Genomic DNA, 17,033 nt, shown 5'->3' with positions numbered 1-17,033 from the left:
TAAATGCTAAGGACATCTTTTAAAACATAATATGGTCCCGAAAAGCCCCTACAAAGCGATGGGGCTCAAAGAGTGAATGTGTTCCCTGGGGAGCTAAGCCTCTGTCGCATTGCCTACGACATCCCTGAAATTATTTCTGATTCGGAAACAAAAGAAAGGTAATTGATTCATTTCCTGAAACCGAAATATTTGCTTTACAAGTTAATTATAACAATTTTCCACGCAGTTGAGTAAAGCTCTTTTATTTCAAACAAACAAAAGTGCATTTACGTGTCCTCTTTTCATTTCGTGAAACATAAATTCCGGTACAGGTTTTGTAGTTTATAATACTTGATGCAATATTTTAAAATTATTCGATCTATTATCAGAATATGCATTTCTTTTTTCTAACCAAGAATATTTATTTAAAATTTTTGAGCCATTATATAAAGCACGGAGAAAAAAATATGTGGTTTAGTTTATATCCGTGAATAAAAACATTGTTGTTTTCTACTTCTTAGTTTATAAATTGTTAAGTTTTTATGATCACCCTGTTATTTTTAAAATTAAAACTAATAATAGAGTTTAGGAAAAAAAAACTTCTTTTCTTTATTTTAGTAGAAAAGAATTTAATATAATATAAAAGAAATGTTCAGTAGTTGTTTTATTTTATAACCGTCGTCGAACAGCCGACCCAATTTTTTGGGGGGGTTTACGACTACTAATGTTTAACTCCGTAGCCTTGTCATTTTGAACCCAACCTGGAAGACAAGGGAACTCCTGGATCAAGTATTGCTAGAAAATTTGCCTTCGTGGAGGACTTTTCGATGGAGCTAACCCGTATTTGCGTTTCATGGAGAAGATCACGAGAATCTTCCACGGTTAGCCTGACGGCAAGGGGACTCTAACCCATGATCCGTCTACACTGAGGATATTTAACGTCAGCACTACGGTCGGTGCAAGCGGAATTCGTATCGACTGGGATTCGAACCTGGTTCGACTCATTGGAAGGTGAACGCTCTATCGCATTTAAAAATATCATACTATATTGTGAAATGCCGATGTTTTTTGACGATATATCGCAAGAGAGTCAGCTCAAGGTAAGGGGACCAAGGCTGTCGATATAGGCCCCGCGTTCGTATTGGGAGATATTTTTTGTCAATAATTTTTCTGTAATCATTTTCCATTATTTTAGAAAAATGCATCTTGGTTTTTTTTTTTTTTAATTCTTTTTCTGGTTTAAATACCTTTCCTCTAATTTATGGACAAAACATGACTGTAAAATTTCAGCTCTAGGCTCCACTGTAGGACCCTTTCTTCAGTGATATCGTTCAGAAAAGTAGAAAGAAAATAACTAAATGCTAAATAGTACTTATACATAAAAAGTAATTTTTATGCTGTCAGACTTCTATTTAGCGAACTTCCATTTTGCGAATTTCTCTATTTTGCGATTTTTTTTCGAGGAACCAAGAACATTTTTGAAATTTTTTCGTAAAATAACTTCCAAATAACGAAGTGAATTTTCTGTTTAACGAACTTTTCTTTGAGATCCACCATTCTATTTCCCAAAATATTTCAAAACATTTCAAACTTGCTAACGCATTTTATGGGGGAAATTGATTTTCGATGCTACTCAAAACTTATAGAGAAAGCATTAAAATCCCTTTCCCATTTTGTTTGCATTTCAAACGAAAAACTCAGACAAAATTATCGGATTTTAATTAACAGTAGCAATTAAACTTAAGAACACATGTGGTAATGTATGTTTATAATTACTTTGCAGTTATAATTTTATACAGCAAATAAATGCAGCTATAATTTTATACATAAATTTTAAGCTTTTATTAATTGAAAATGTATGTAGCATGATAGTGCAACACTCGACAATGTTTTGCTCTATTCTTGCTTTCCATGCAGGTTTCTTTTATGATTAAGATTTATAAAATAAATATTAGTAGATACTAGTTTACAACTTAAAGGTGTGTCAATTGCTATTTTAATTATGTCTTGTGTTTATACATTTAAAACCTGTTTTGTGTTTAAGTATTTCAAAAGGTGATTTTCTATTTTACGAATTTTCCATATAACGAACTTATTATCGGGATTTAGCAACTTCGTTAAATAGAGGTTCGACTGTATATCCTTCTTCATTCATTGATTCGTTAGTTTAAGCGTGGCCCGGAACTTTATATTATAAACTTTAGGAGGCATTTTTAATTGGGCCGGCCCTGTGTATTGCATTATAAAAAATTCTGACATCGAAACGGCTGAAGATTTTAAGTCATTTTTGATGACAGAGGTTTAGGCAACTTCGAAACGTATTAAAATTGCTTCACACCATATTTTCTGTAATTATTAGATAGTCTCGGACCAGTATCACCTTACAAACAATCGTAACAACTTTAACTTCCAAATTCATTCCGCAAATAGTGTTTTAGTTAACGTCTTATGCATGGACTTTAATATTAAACTAACTAATTTTAATGGCCCTGCTGATATTTCTTTTAACAAAGAAATCCGTATCTCGCCACATTTAAATACTTTTATAAAAGGCATTTATGTAAATCCCCACTTCCCAAAATCATGAAAGTGGAAATTTGATCACACACGAATAAACATTTTCATAAAGTTCTACTTAAAATGACATCTGAGAAAATATTTAAATCTTTTTGAAAATCTATAGCTATTGAAAAATATTTTGGAAAAGGAGTTATATTTTTTTTTATGAATGATTGAAATTGGAAGAAATTGTTCTATTCTAGTTTTTTTATATTCTAAACTCTCTAATGATCTTAAAATTCTATAATCACCAACAGTTTAAAAGCGAATGCATTTTGTTAAATTAAATGCATCGTAAAGCTATTTATCAATAGCTCGAAAATCATTTGACAACAGTAATATTTTTCTATATTTCAATATACATTTAGAATATTGAGTTATTCTATTATTAGCGGCAATTGCACTTAAACTATAGATTTATATCTTTTTCTCTACTTGGTCCAAGACACAAATAGTCTCACAAAATTTAAGAGCACGTTTGTCTATCTACCATAAATATAATGTTGTCTCTTCTCACTTACAGATAGGAAATGGAAAGGCAATATTTCTTTTTTTTTTTTACAAAAACACACATTATTGATAGATGATCTGTTCATAAAATTGAACATGATTGAACATAAACACAGTGAACAAGCATGCACAATCTAAAATACAGCTCAGCTTCCATCTAAATATATTTATTGATAGAATGCACTAACTGAAGGTTTATATGCATTTTTTTTTATATAAAAATAATTCATATTGTTTTGCCCCTTTTTGAATTACTTGTTTGTTTGTTTGTTTTTTAGCATTTGTGTCTTTCATAAGGAAAAAAAATATTTTCCGTTAAAAAATGTAAATCATAAATTCTAAGTTCCAACAAGATCTGTAATTGTTTTTAAATCTATACATAGATATAAGATGATTTTTATTATTTATTGAAATGTGATATTATTAAATGATCATAACGTGCATTGCAATTGGCGATTCTGAGATGGCGATAAGACTAAAATCTAATATATATAATTCTCTTACGTGGCTCCCAAATTTTGGCTGTATTTCTTTTCCGCCGGTGGCAACGTTGGCTTTGTCTTGTTTACGTTACTATTTCTCTTACACTGCGAATCAATCAATGATTGCTGTTAAAAATGTCACATGCCAAATCTAGTTGAGGTGGCTCAACATATAGCGCTTTTAAAAACGGAAACTGAAATAACCAGAGAGCATCAGCTGCGGCAATCTCATACTATTAAGCTAGGCAGAAGTGAGTAGTCTTTGTCGATAGATCTCTATTTTAGTATTTTGTCGAAAGCTCTTTTTTTTCACGAATTTATATATTACGAATTTATTTGACGATCTTTGATTTTACGAATTATACTATAGCACATTTCTAACAGGTTTAACGAATTACATGTCATTTATTTGAATTCAAATTTATTTTAATGACTTAGTATTTGCTAAAAAGATGTAATTTAAAAAAAAAAAAGTTTTTTTCATGGATTTGAATGATTGTTTAGAATTTTGTGCATTTGCAATGTATCTAAGTTAGTAGCCAGCGAAGCGAGCGAAAATTGCTAAGCAATCTTATATGGTTTACGAAGCAAACCATATAAGATTGCTTAGCAATTTTCGGGGGTTGGCGAGCGTTAGCGAGCAGGGAGCGCAGCCCACTAGTATACTAAAATGATGTTACTTGGTCTGTAGTGAGCTACAAGCGGAAAACGTTTTCCTATCATTATCAAAAGAATATAATAATTTGATGCGTGTTAAATGGAAGCTGGACTGCATTTATAATACACTTGTACACGTGCATAATTGGTGCGTAAGAATTCCATCGTCTTACCTCAAAACTTATTAAACTGTTTCATTTTTTTATTTTACTGACTGGAACTCTTAGAAACTCATTGCTGTATACAGTCATTAACTGTCTCAGAAAAATCTGATCAACGTCGATCTCGGTAGTTTGAACCATAAATACGGTGCAAATTTACTGCAACTTTAATAAGGTGTTAAACTTAGTTGCATAATAGTAAATGATTGGTGTCTAATTTTACTTTTTCTGATCGTGTCTTTAAAATCCAGTCTACCGTCTCTGGCCAAATTATTAGACGCATTATAAGATTCGATGTAAAATATTAATTACCAGGTAATACTATACAGCTTTATTGTTTTGACTTAACCGAAACCGGTTTGCACTTGTTTACGTTCGTGTATCAATGGGTTAAATTAGACGATATATAATGTAAATTAGACGACTGGATAAGTTATACGATATATTATACAAATATAAAATATTTATTATATCAAGCATTATATTAGTATATTATAATAATTATACCAAATTATTAGACGCACTGTAGTTTTTTAATAATTGCATGCTTTGCACAAGTTTATAGGCAATACTTTTATATTTAAACACATGTAATGGGTTTTTATTTAGGAGATTTTTTATAGACTTCTTATTTGCATTAATATAATTTTTTTAACGTATTGCATTACAAATGGTAACTAATCGATACAGGAACATACCGGTTCAAACCGGTTTCAGACGCGTAAAAACAATGCTATATAGTATCACCTGATAATTAAGATTTCACGTAGAATCTTATAGAGCGTATATAATATGGCAAATGACAGTGATGTAAGAGACAGTAAAACTCATGCACCGTTGGATGATAAATGGAGCGTGGTGCGGAGAACAGGTGATTGCTATCACCATCTGCTCTTTTGATCTAAATCGTGGTAGTACCAATGTCTTCGAATCATCATGATCGATGAATCACAAATCGTCGTCAATAGTCTATTAGTTATGGATTGACGTTAACAGCTATACTAACTGAAGTTAAAGAAGTTCTATGAGTGAAATGTTATTAAGGTTGTAGCAAAAATAACAATATTACATCTCAAAACTTCTCACACAGCAGTTCAAATGAATTTAAAGAAATAAATTGGTCAGTAACTTAAGTAACTCGAATTAAGAGTATACAAAAACTAAATGCAGCAGATGTAGATTAAATTGAATAATTTATATCTTAATAATAACGTAATTTATATAATAATAACATAATTTATATCTTAACATGTAAGATTTTTCTTTAAGAAAATATGAACTGGATTCGATTTTAAAAGTAAAATGGAAATTCCATTAACGGGCAAGGAACCGCAACAGAAGAACTGCATGATACAAGGTGGCAAGAATTATATTGGATGTTTTCAGATTTTTTTTAACAGGAAACGGTGAAAATTAGATAAAATACGAGGGTTGTAAATTAAATAGTGGCAACTTAACCTTCAAACTCCCAGAAGGGCGGGCATGCGCAAACAGAATATGGGAGAGGTGAGGTGGCGCTGTTGTCGATATGTAGAGTGCAAAAAACATTCGATCTGCTTAGAAGGGTAGTTGTTGTGTGAAGTTAAAGTGAGGACTTTCGTTTCCATCGCTCTAAAGTATGTTTTCAAAAGGTGATCAGCTGTCGTGGCTTAAAATCGAGGTTGCCCGTGGCAAAAATGCTATCGAGGATTAGTGGAAGCCTGTGGCGCAAATGCTTTACCGTATAGACAGTAGCACGATGGGTTCAAGCATCTCCTCTTTTTTCGTCCTTAAACCTTTTGAAAACATGCTTTAGAGCGATGGAAACGAAAGTCCTTACTTTAACTTCACACAACAACTACCCTTCTAAGCAGATCGAATGTTTTTTGCACTCTACACATCGGCAACAGCGTCACCTCACCTCTCCCATATCCTATTTGCGCATGCCCGACCCTCTGTGAGTTTCAAGGTTAAGTTGCCACTATTTAATTTACAACCCTAGTATCATTGCGGAAGTTTGTGACAAGTGTTCCTAGTTCAAAAAGGTTTATATAGATGGTCCCTGGGCTGTTCTTTCCGTTGTAAGTGCTCATTCTGTCAAGCTATTTCGCCGATAGAGATTTCGAAAATATTTTAATTTATTAAAAAATTTCAAAAATGCTAATGTGATTTTTAATTAATATTATTTAGTTAATCAGTTTACTAACTGCAGCGCTATCAAACGAAAAATATTTAAACTAAAACCGGAAATTTGGTGATTTTTATGCACATTAATTTGCTGCAATAAAGGCTTTTTTTTTAAAAATCATAACGGTTTTCCTGTTATGAATATTTAGAAATCGTTAACCTTCTAAACCATCCGACCGAAAGCTATGAAATTTGGCATATCGATAGTTTGAAACACGAGGAAGGTCACTGCCGATAGATATTAGAGCATTCTACGACGAACCATTCGCGCGGGATGAACAAAATATTATTCACCATATTATTATTGATAAAAAAATTTAAATTTATACTGATAATATGTATTAATTGAAATAATAAGAAAAATAAGCTACGTGCTAATAAGCAAAGTTAACGGAGAAAAGGTTTTCAGGAAATTCGTTTAGGGTAACCGTAGATAATCACTACGCGCAGATGACGCTTAATTAATTTTGGTAATATGTGCTACCGGTATTATGGAAATTGGTGCAGTTTTAATAAGAATTCTACAACGGGTTCTCCGTAATTTCAGAAACTTTTTTCCACTGGTAACAAAGATATTGTATTAATATTTTAATGAATTAGAATTAAATGAAGTTCTTTCCACAATTGCTTATAAATAATTTAAAAAGTAAATTAAAAGTCAGACAGGCTCCAAAGTCCTTAGCCGGGTCTTTTAAGAGTTCTAATTGTTTTAAAAATCTCGGCTTTAGTTCGCTGCTACTGATAATTTTATTTTACCCGAAACTCAAACGTTGAAGGTTTATGAAACAAGTACCAAATACACTATAATAGGTATTAAGTATTATATTGATTCATTTGGTGATTATTAAAACTGCAACAATACCAAGAAGTTTTAATACCGATACTGTTTAAATAAGGGTCTTACGGTTCCTTGTAAAGGATATGTACCGGAAAAAATTACTCGATAGCTGTAAATTTTGACTATCATATGCATATTTCATACCATATATATTTGACTATAGTTGGTCGCCAGCAATATCATCACGCCAAGTGATGCTATATATAGTAAATCGTTTTTCTGAAGGAATGAACTACAAAAAAACGTGTTTTGTTTCATATAATAACATAACGTAAAGTCACTAGGAAGGGCTACACATAATAATAAATAAAAAAATGAAATTATTTTAGCTTTGTTAATTGAAGAGCTTAGTGTAAAAAAGCAGGCTAGTGGCATTTTCAGAGAGGTTAATATCAAGTTAAGAAGATAAAAAGTAGTCTTTAAAATATTTTATTACCGATTAATTAGGAGGCGAGAATTCTTTGCCTTATTTCATTGACCACAGCCTAATTTGAAAGTAAAAATCATGAAAGCATACAAAAAACTAAGATTAGTTATGTTAAAATTTAAAGTAAAAGCAAAAAGAATTCCGTTACATTGAATATTCCTGACCAAGTTATTAGACCCACTATAAGATTTTACGTAAAATCTTAACTGTCAGGTGATACGATACAGCCTTATTGTTTTCCCGCGACTGAAACCGGTTTGCACTTGTTTACGTTCGTGTATCAATTGGTTAACATTGTAATACAATACGTTAAAAATAAATACAAATAGGAAGTATATAAAAAATATCTTGAATTAAAACTCATTACATGTTTGTTTAAATATAAAAGTATTGCATATAAACTCGTGCAAAACATGTAATTATTAAAAAAAACTACAGTACGTCGAATAATTTGGCCTAATTATAATAATATTCTAATATAATACCTGATATAACAGATATCCCATATTTCTATAATACATCGTCTAAATTTATCCAATCGTCGAATTTATATTATATATCGCCTAAATATAACCAATTGATACAAGAACGTAAACAAGTGCAAACCTGTTTCAGTCGCGTAAAAACAATAAAGCTGTATAGTATCACCTGATTATTAAGATTTTACATAGAATTTTATAGTGCGTCTAATAATTTGAGTAGGAACTGTATGTTGATGCAAACATTTATGTTATTTTCACCGATTCAAAAATGCTCCTAAAAATATCACTTACCTGGTTCTTCCACTAAGCTCTTCAATTGTGTCGGTATATGCCTTTAATTTTTGTGCACGATTTTGCAGTTTTGTTCAGTACTGATTAATTGATTATTTTTTTAATTGTCACCCAGAACTATTCAGTTAGTATATATATTTAAAAAAAATATTTTGAGCTTATTTCGGTTGAGTTTAAAATATAACTCTTCAAACCTAATAAGGGAAGTTATTTCTGATTTGATCTAATAAATCATAACTTAAAAGGTGAAGTAATAATGCATTGACATATCTATCAATAAGACAATCTATCTATAATCTTTTACATGAAAGCTCATTTAGAAAGACTTCTTTTGTGCGTGTCTCCTTTTAATCACAGAACAGTGTCCAGAAGTTGCAGTGAGCAAATTATATTTTCATCCTGCAAAAGAAAGAAAAAAAAAAAACAATCAAGACACTAATATAGAACATTAGTTTCTGATACAGGATGCTCAAGAGGATGGAATAAAATGGAATCCTTTCGCAATGTTGGTAGTATAGTTTATCTAAAATAAGAACTCCACCAGACATCCGCCTGAACCTGCGGCGGTGACTATGGTAACGAGGTATGACTATTTCAAGTAGGGGTGAGGGGTCACTGTTTTGGATTCCTTTCGGCTCGGGTCGGCGAGAGTTTTCATGTGACTGAAACCGGTTTGCACTTGTTTACGTTAGTATGTCAATTTGTTAAATTAGACGATATATAATATAAATTTGACGATAGGATAAAATTAAACGTTATATTATATAAATATTTATCATATCAAGCATTATATTAGTATATTATAATAATTAGATCAAATTATTAGGCGCACTGTAGTTTTTTAATAATGACATGATTTGCACGAGTTTATAGGCAATACTTTTATATTTAAACATACATGTAATGCAGGGCTAAAGAGAATAGAAGGGCTGGTTCACTCCTTTGAAGTATCTCTCGGCGCGCCGATCCTCCAACGTCACTCTAGTGACGTCACTTTGGCGCAAAGCTCGCACTTTTACTTCAAGAACGGAGCGTTTGGCCTTACTAGCTCTAACTAATATTGGATCATTTCTTTTTGTGAGATATTCTAAGACATTTGTTATTTTCTATAATGACTTTCCTCAGTTTTCGCAGTGAATTTACAAGAATTTAAAACTATTATCGAAATGCCAGTTTGCGCGATTGCAACTTGCAAAAATTCTGATATAAAAACAAAAGGAAAAAGTATAATTTTTCGCGTGTTCCCTAAAGTAAATGAACAACTATGTAAAGAATGGATTCCGAAATGACACAGTTAATATAAAACAGCAATACGTTTATTCTGTCGTAAAGAACTTTTATAAAAATTCATTATCTAAATAGAAACCGCCTCGTTACTTCATAAAGAAAGGCAGGTGAAAAGAATTAAAAAATGGATAAAGTCAAAGAAAATTAAAATGTAAATAAAAAGTATAAATAAAATATATAGTATATAGTTGAAATTCTCCTAATTTCATAACATATTTTATAATGTAGTTATTCTAAATATTTATGATTTTTTTTAAAAATTATATTCTCTTCAATTTAAATATCTATAAATTATATCATCGTAAATTTAAATGTCTATAAACAATTGTAAAATTTCTAATGTCATTATGAACCTAAATTATTATTTTGTTTCAGTAATTAGCGTTTAAGGTCGATGTTTTCTAATGATTAAGTAAGAACAAATTGCCATTAACGACATATTTTAAAATCAGGGATTCTAAACTTAACTTATCGTTATAAAAGAATATGTAGATAAAAAAAGTGTCGATATATGCCTTCATTTTTCTTAATAGTTAAAGTTAAAACTGAGCTTTTTAAAATAAAGTATTTATCGTGTCATTTTCACCAACTAGCAAAACATTTTTATAAGTTTAAAATGGTATTTTTTTAAATATAATAACCAAGAAAGTTTTTTTTAACTATGTTTATGAACGGAAATAATGTGTTAATTACGTAAAGTTTGATGGCTAATAACCAGAAAAAGTATGACTTATTTTTACAAAGAGAAAGATGCAAAGTTATCATATTTTTGCTTGCGATCTCCGAGATCTGTGGACACAGTGACGTCATGAGGAGGGAAATCGTAGCTTCAGCTCTAAGAGCGGAGTGAACTAGCCCTTCTATTCTCTTTAGCCCTGCATGTAATGGGTTTTTATTCGGGAGTTTTTCTATATACTTCCCATTTGTATTTATTTTTAACGTATTGCATCACCATGTTAACCCATTGATACAGGAGCGTAAGCAAATGCAAACCGGTTTCTTCCGAGTAAAAACAATAAAGCTGTATATAGTATCACCTAATAATTATAATTTAACATAGAATTTTATAGTGCGTCTAATAATATGGAATAGAATTTTATAGTGCGTCTAATAATATGGAATAGAATTTTATAGTGCGTCTAATAATATGGAATAGAATTTTATAGTGCGTCTAATAATATGGAATAGAATTTTATAGTGCGTCTAATAATATGGAATAGAATTTTATAGTGCGTCTAATAATATGGAATAGAATTTTATAGTGCGTCTAATAATATGGAATAGAATTTTATAGTGCGTCTAATAATATGGAATAGAATTTTATAGTGCGTCTAATAATATGGAATAGAATTTTATAGTGCGTCTAATAATATGGAATAGAATTTTATAGTGCGTCTAATAATATGGAATAGAATTTTATAGTGCGTCTAATAATATGGAATAGAATTTTATAGTGCGTCTAATAATATGGAATAGAATTTTATAGTGCGTCTAATAATATGGAATAGAATTTTATAGTGCGTCTAATAATATGGAATAGAATTTTATAGTGCGTCTAATAATATGGAATAGAATTTTATAGTGCGTCTAATAATATGGAATAGAATTTTATAGTGCGTCTAATAATATGGAATAGAATTTTATAGTGCGTCTAATAATATGGAATAGAATTTTATAGTGCGTCTAATAATATGGAATAGAATTTTATAGTGCGTCTAATAATATGGAATAGAATTTTATAGTGCGTCTAATAATATGGAATAGAATTTTATAGTGCGTCTAATAATATGGAATAGAATTTTATAGTGCGTCTAATAATATGGAATAGAATTTTATAGTGCGTCTAATAATATGGAATAGAATTTTATAGTGCGTCTAATAATATGGAATAGAATTTTATAGTGCGTCTAATAATATGGAATAGAATTTTATAGTGCGTCTAATAATATGGAATAGAATTTTATAGTGCGTCTAATAATATGGAATAGAATTTTATAGTGCGTCTAATAATATGGAATAGAATTTTATAGTGCGTCTAATAATATGGAATAGAATTTTATAGTGCGTCTAATAATATGGAATAGAATTTTATAGTGCGTCTAATAATATGGAATAGAATTTTATAGTGCGTCTAATAATATGGAATAGAATTTTATAGTGCGTCTAATAATATGGAATAGAATTTTATAGTGCGTCTAATAATATGGAATAGAATTTTATAGTGCGTCTAATAATATGGAATAGATTTTTATAGTGCGTCTAATAATATGGAATAGAATTTTATAGTGCGTCTAATAATATGGAATAGAATTTTATAGTGCGTCTAATAATATGGAATAGAATTTTATAGTGCGTCTAATAATATGGAATAGAATTTTATAGTGCGTCTAATAATATGGAATAGAATTTTATAGTGCGTCTAATAATATGGAATAGAATTTTATAGTGCGTCTAATAATATGGAATAGAATTTTATAGTGCGTCTAATAATATGGAATAGAATTTTATAGTGCGTCTAATAATATGGAATAGAATTTTATAGTGCGTCTAATAATATGGAATAGAATTTTATAGTGCGTCTAATAATATGGAATAGAATTTTATAGTGCGTCTAATAATATGGAATAGAATTTTATAGTGCGTCTAATAATATGGAATAGAATTTTATAGTGCGTCTAATAATATGGAATAGAATTTTATAGTGCGTCTAATAATATGGAATAGAATTTTATAGTGCGTCTAATAATATGGAATAGAATTTTTATAGTGCGTCTAATAATATGGAATAGATTTTTATAGTGCGTCTAATAATATGGAATAGATTTTTATAGTGCGTCTAATAATATGGAATAGAATTTTTATAGTGCGTCTAATAATATGGAATAGATTTTTATAGTGCGTCTAATAATATGGAATAGATTTTTATAGTGCGTCTAATAATATGGAATAGAATTTTATAGTGCGTCTAATAATATGGAATAGAATTTTATAGTGCGTCTAATAATATGGAATAGAATTTTATAGTGCGTCTAATAATATGGAATGGAATTTTATAGTGCGTCTAATAATATGGAATAGAATTTTATAGTGCGTCTAATAATATGGAATAGAATTTTATAGTGCGTCTAATAATATGGAATAGAATTTTATTTTATAGTGCGTCTAATAACAGAAAAGGACTTGTATTTTTTCCCCTCCTCTCACTAGAGTAAAAATATGTTTATTCTATTGGAAGAAGTAGAAGTCGAAGAAATATGGCTCCTTGACAGTTTTCTCGTAGTCTGAACAACTTCTAGATTGATAGTACCATAGATAAAAAAAAAAAAAGTTAAGAAAAAAAAGAAAACTAAACCAAAAAAAAAAAGAGTAACGAAGTGAAACGTAAACAAAATAATTTGAAGCGAAGCGAAGTAATTTATTATTCGGAGTGGATCGGTTTCCTCAAAATAATTAAATTACTTTTTTGAAATTTCTGAAAAAGGCCAATGATAAGCCAAGCCTTCGAATGATCATATTTTATGCAGATTGATTTCAATCGAAATTGAAACTGTGTAAAACATGAAGACCAGCTTTTAAAAGATTAACATGTCACATTTCTGGCATAGCAGCTTATTCTTTTTTGATATTTTACAATGCAGTTGACAGTTTAGTAAACTTGTTTTTTTCACACTTTAATTTATAACTTATTTTTCGTGAATTTTGCGAAATTCTTTTAAATATGTATAGTTCTTTCAGGTCCTTATGACTAGAAAAACAGCTATTTTGTGTTTAAAATGGGAGTAAACTATCAAATCCGCAAATTGTTTGAAATTTTTAAATTATCCCATAGTAAAAAATACCCAGTTTTGGAAAAATAAGTATTTTTCAAACAATGATAATTTTAAATAAGTGTTAACTTTTTCATATTCATTTTTCATGATGTAGGAAATTAAATATATTTTAAAATAACGAAAGAAAATAGTATTATATTTTTCAAGCCATGGTCTTCTTTATAAATGAAAAAAAAAAAAAGATTTATGAAATGTGGGGAGGTTAAAATAAAAGAGAAATAAAGTTACCTTTTGACAACATTCCAGGAATTCGTCGAATGTAACGTAGCCATCTTGGTTGAGATCCAACCTCTGAAAATCAGAAAAAATGTTTCTTCAAATTTTCCATTGGGTCATAAATTATTCTGTTATAATGGAAATACTGGGGGAGCTGAGTCCCTTGTTCGCTGCCGCTCAACTCTAAGAAATTCTGCATAACATTATAGTAATAAAAACAAGCATCTTGAGTACCGTAAAATCCAGTTTACCTCAAAATCCATTCTTAACGTAAAATTTTATATTGTAGTTTTTTCAGTAATATACAGTCCTTGGTTAAATTATTAGACGCACTAAAAGATTCTATGTAAACCTTAATTATCAAGAGATGCTCTACAGCTTTATTGTTTCTACGAGATTAAAACCGATTTGCACTTGTTTACGTTCGTTTATCAATTGGTTAATATTGTAATGCAGTACGTTAAAAATAAATACAAATAGGAAGTATATAAAAAATCTCCCGAATAAGACTTACATGTATGTCTAAAGATAAAGTATTGCCTATAAACTCGTGCAAAACATGTCATTATTAAAACACTAAAGTGCATCTAATGGTTAGGTCTAATTATTATAATATACTAAAGAATAAATATTCTATATTTATATAATATATTGTCTAAATTATCCAACAGTTGAATTTATATTATATATCGTCTAATTTAACCCATTGATACACGTAACGTAAACAAGTGAAAACAGCGTAAAAACAATAAAGTTGTATAGTATCACCTGGTAATTAAGATTTTACATAGAATCTTATAGTGTGTATAATATGACCAGGGACTGTATATTTACTAACAATGATTCAGTAATTTTACAGTAAATATTACTGTAAATAAGTGCAAACCGGTTGCAATCGTGTAAAAACAATAATGCTGTAAAGTATCAGCTGGTAATTAAGATTTTGAGTGAGTATAATAATATGACCATAGACTGTATTATAAACGCATAGATACTCACTTCGAAGACTTGGTCTGCGTGATGTTTTGCCGTGAATTCGTGGACGGAGGGTTCCGTGTATCGTCCAAGCATCAGGTAAATGGAGTGTATTATCTCCCGCATTTCATCACGTCCGATGCGGCCATCCTGATCAATGTCGTACAGTCTGAAAGTCCATCGAAGCTTATCAACTGTCGGACCTCTCGTCATCATCGACAGGCCTGTCAGAAATTCCTGAAACAACAAACCCAGACTGTTCAATTTCCTAGCATGAATTACTTTTAACCATTTAAAATTATTACTTTAGTTTTCTTTTTAAATTTTTATGGTAGGTTGGTATTTTATTTACGTCGCACTAGAGCTGCACAATGAGCTATTGGCAGCGGTCTGGGAAACATCCTTAAGGATGATCCGAAGACATGCCACCTCAATTTTGATCCTCTGGAAAGGGGATGGCTCTTCTGCTTTGGTAGCGCAACGACCTGCTCGTAAAGTCGAGCACTTTACGGTAGAACAGTTTAACGAAGACCGATACTGTGCACCTTGGCTGATAAAAGTGGTCACACACCCGCTTACCTACCGCAGCCAGTGATGCTTGACTTCTGTGGTCTACTGGGAACCGTCTCTTTACGATCAGTCCACTGCGGGATCAACCGTTTCTCATCCGATAAGATTGCAACCGCAGACATCCGATAAGAACGAATGTTAATATTACGATATTATAACAAACCATATTGATATTGAACAAAATGTGGCGATATTTTTCCAATTTAACTCAAGTACATTATTTTTTGATTGGTCAATATTTTTGTGATCCAAAGAAAGTTAATCAACACTTACAAGAGTAGGGGAGAGTGGGGTCAATTGTAACATTTTTTACTTAACTATTTTTAACTAGCAAAAAATCCAATATATTATCAGTACTAATTGACAGACGAGTAAAGTAGACTATTCTCTACTAGAAAAAAAAAATAAATACCTTATTTTAAATGTTATTATATAAGTAATTAACAATTTTCGACAGTCGTGCACTTGTTACAATTGTCCCCACTTACGGGGTCAATTGTAACAGTTCATAAATTCAACTAAAACATAGTTAATTATACATATTATCATAGTTGTGATATATTTTTTTATTGATCAAAATAGTAGTGATACTTTAGGAGTAAAAATAATGAGCAGAGACCTAAAGGGTTAAACTTTTAACTTTAAGGGGTTAAAAATTTTAATTTATGCTGTGAAAGGTGACAAATAAAATAATGCACATGCAACATAATATAAATGATATAGGAAACTATTGGTAGTTCTTAAAGAGTTAAGTAATTGTTTGTAAGCATAAGATTATTTATTTTCAGCTGTTACAATCGTCCCTTTACTTATTGTTACAATTGTCCCCAAGACGCCATTTCAGCTTCATTTGTTAAAAACAATGCTAGTTAATTAAGTAAACTAATATTTTTTTTCTGAAATGTTAATTAAGGTGTCCACTTACATATTCGGTTAATAATTTTTATTTATTTAAACAAAATTACTTTGTTGCAATATAATATTCTAATACCAAAAAAATTACTTGCGTAGCGTGAAAATATCTTTTGTGATGTAACTCTTTCAAAAGTACCTAGAAATGGTTGCCAGCAGGGGTGTACATGTAGATTTATTAAATACACCTTGTGCGCCACCTAAGAACCAAATCTAAAACCCGACACTCGAAATTTTTGCTCTGTTACAATCGTACCCTGTTACAATTGACCCCACTCTCCCCTATATATTCAATTAGTATCGTCGTGTATAATATTCACGATATTATTGTATTCAATGTGTATTGTTATCGTTAATGATCGCGGTAATTTTGTAATTGATACTCCCATGCGAATGACCTGCGAAAACCGAAATCTGGAGTTGTTTTTACGTGTTGACCCACTGACGACTCTGCACGTAAGAAGTCGTATTTTAACCTGCATTCTTCTCCGCATGACAAAACCGGCTCTCCCATGCTATTGACTAAGGGAATAGTGCATTTGTGGAGAAACAATCTTCTAATTTTGCACATTTACTAACCCACAAGTGGATTAAGGTACTTGGTTTCATGGTTCGAAGGTACTTGGTTTCAAAATCAATAGTAATAGTAAGAGACTATGAGTTTTATCTTACTTTACGAAATGACTACAAT

At 30.5% G+C, this 17,033-nt stretch overlaps 1 protein-coding gene across 1 annotated transcript in view; it reads right to left on the bottom strand.

The window, feature by feature from the left end:
- Positions 1–8,805: 8,805 nt before the first annotated feature.
- Positions 8,806–17,033, bottom strand: part of LOC107449361 (A-type potassium channel modulatory protein KCNIP1) — a 135,013-nt gene continuing 126,785 nt past the window's right edge. Inside the window, exons 5-7 of the mRNA XM_087166299.1 lie at positions 14,885–15,097; positions 13,898–13,960; positions 8,806–8,951 (exon numbers count right to left, since the gene is read on the bottom strand). Of these exons, the coding sequence (XP_087022425.1) occupies positions 8,904–8,951; positions 13,898–13,960; positions 14,885–15,097 (324 nt within the window). The 3' untranslated portion in view covers positions 8,806–8,903. The remainder of the gene's footprint in view (positions 8,952–13,897; positions 13,961–14,884; positions 15,098–17,033) is intronic.

This window comes from Parasteatoda tepidariorum, chromosome 6 (assembly GCF_982258835.1).
Source record: "Parasteatoda tepidariorum strain Cologne lab strain chromosome 6, Ptep-v5.0, whole genome shotgun sequence".
Classification (NCBI taxonomy): domain Eukaryota; kingdom Metazoa; phylum Arthropoda; class Arachnida; order Araneae; family Theridiidae; genus Parasteatoda; species Parasteatoda tepidariorum.
This window is presented reverse-complemented; position numbering and strand designations above follow the sequence as displayed.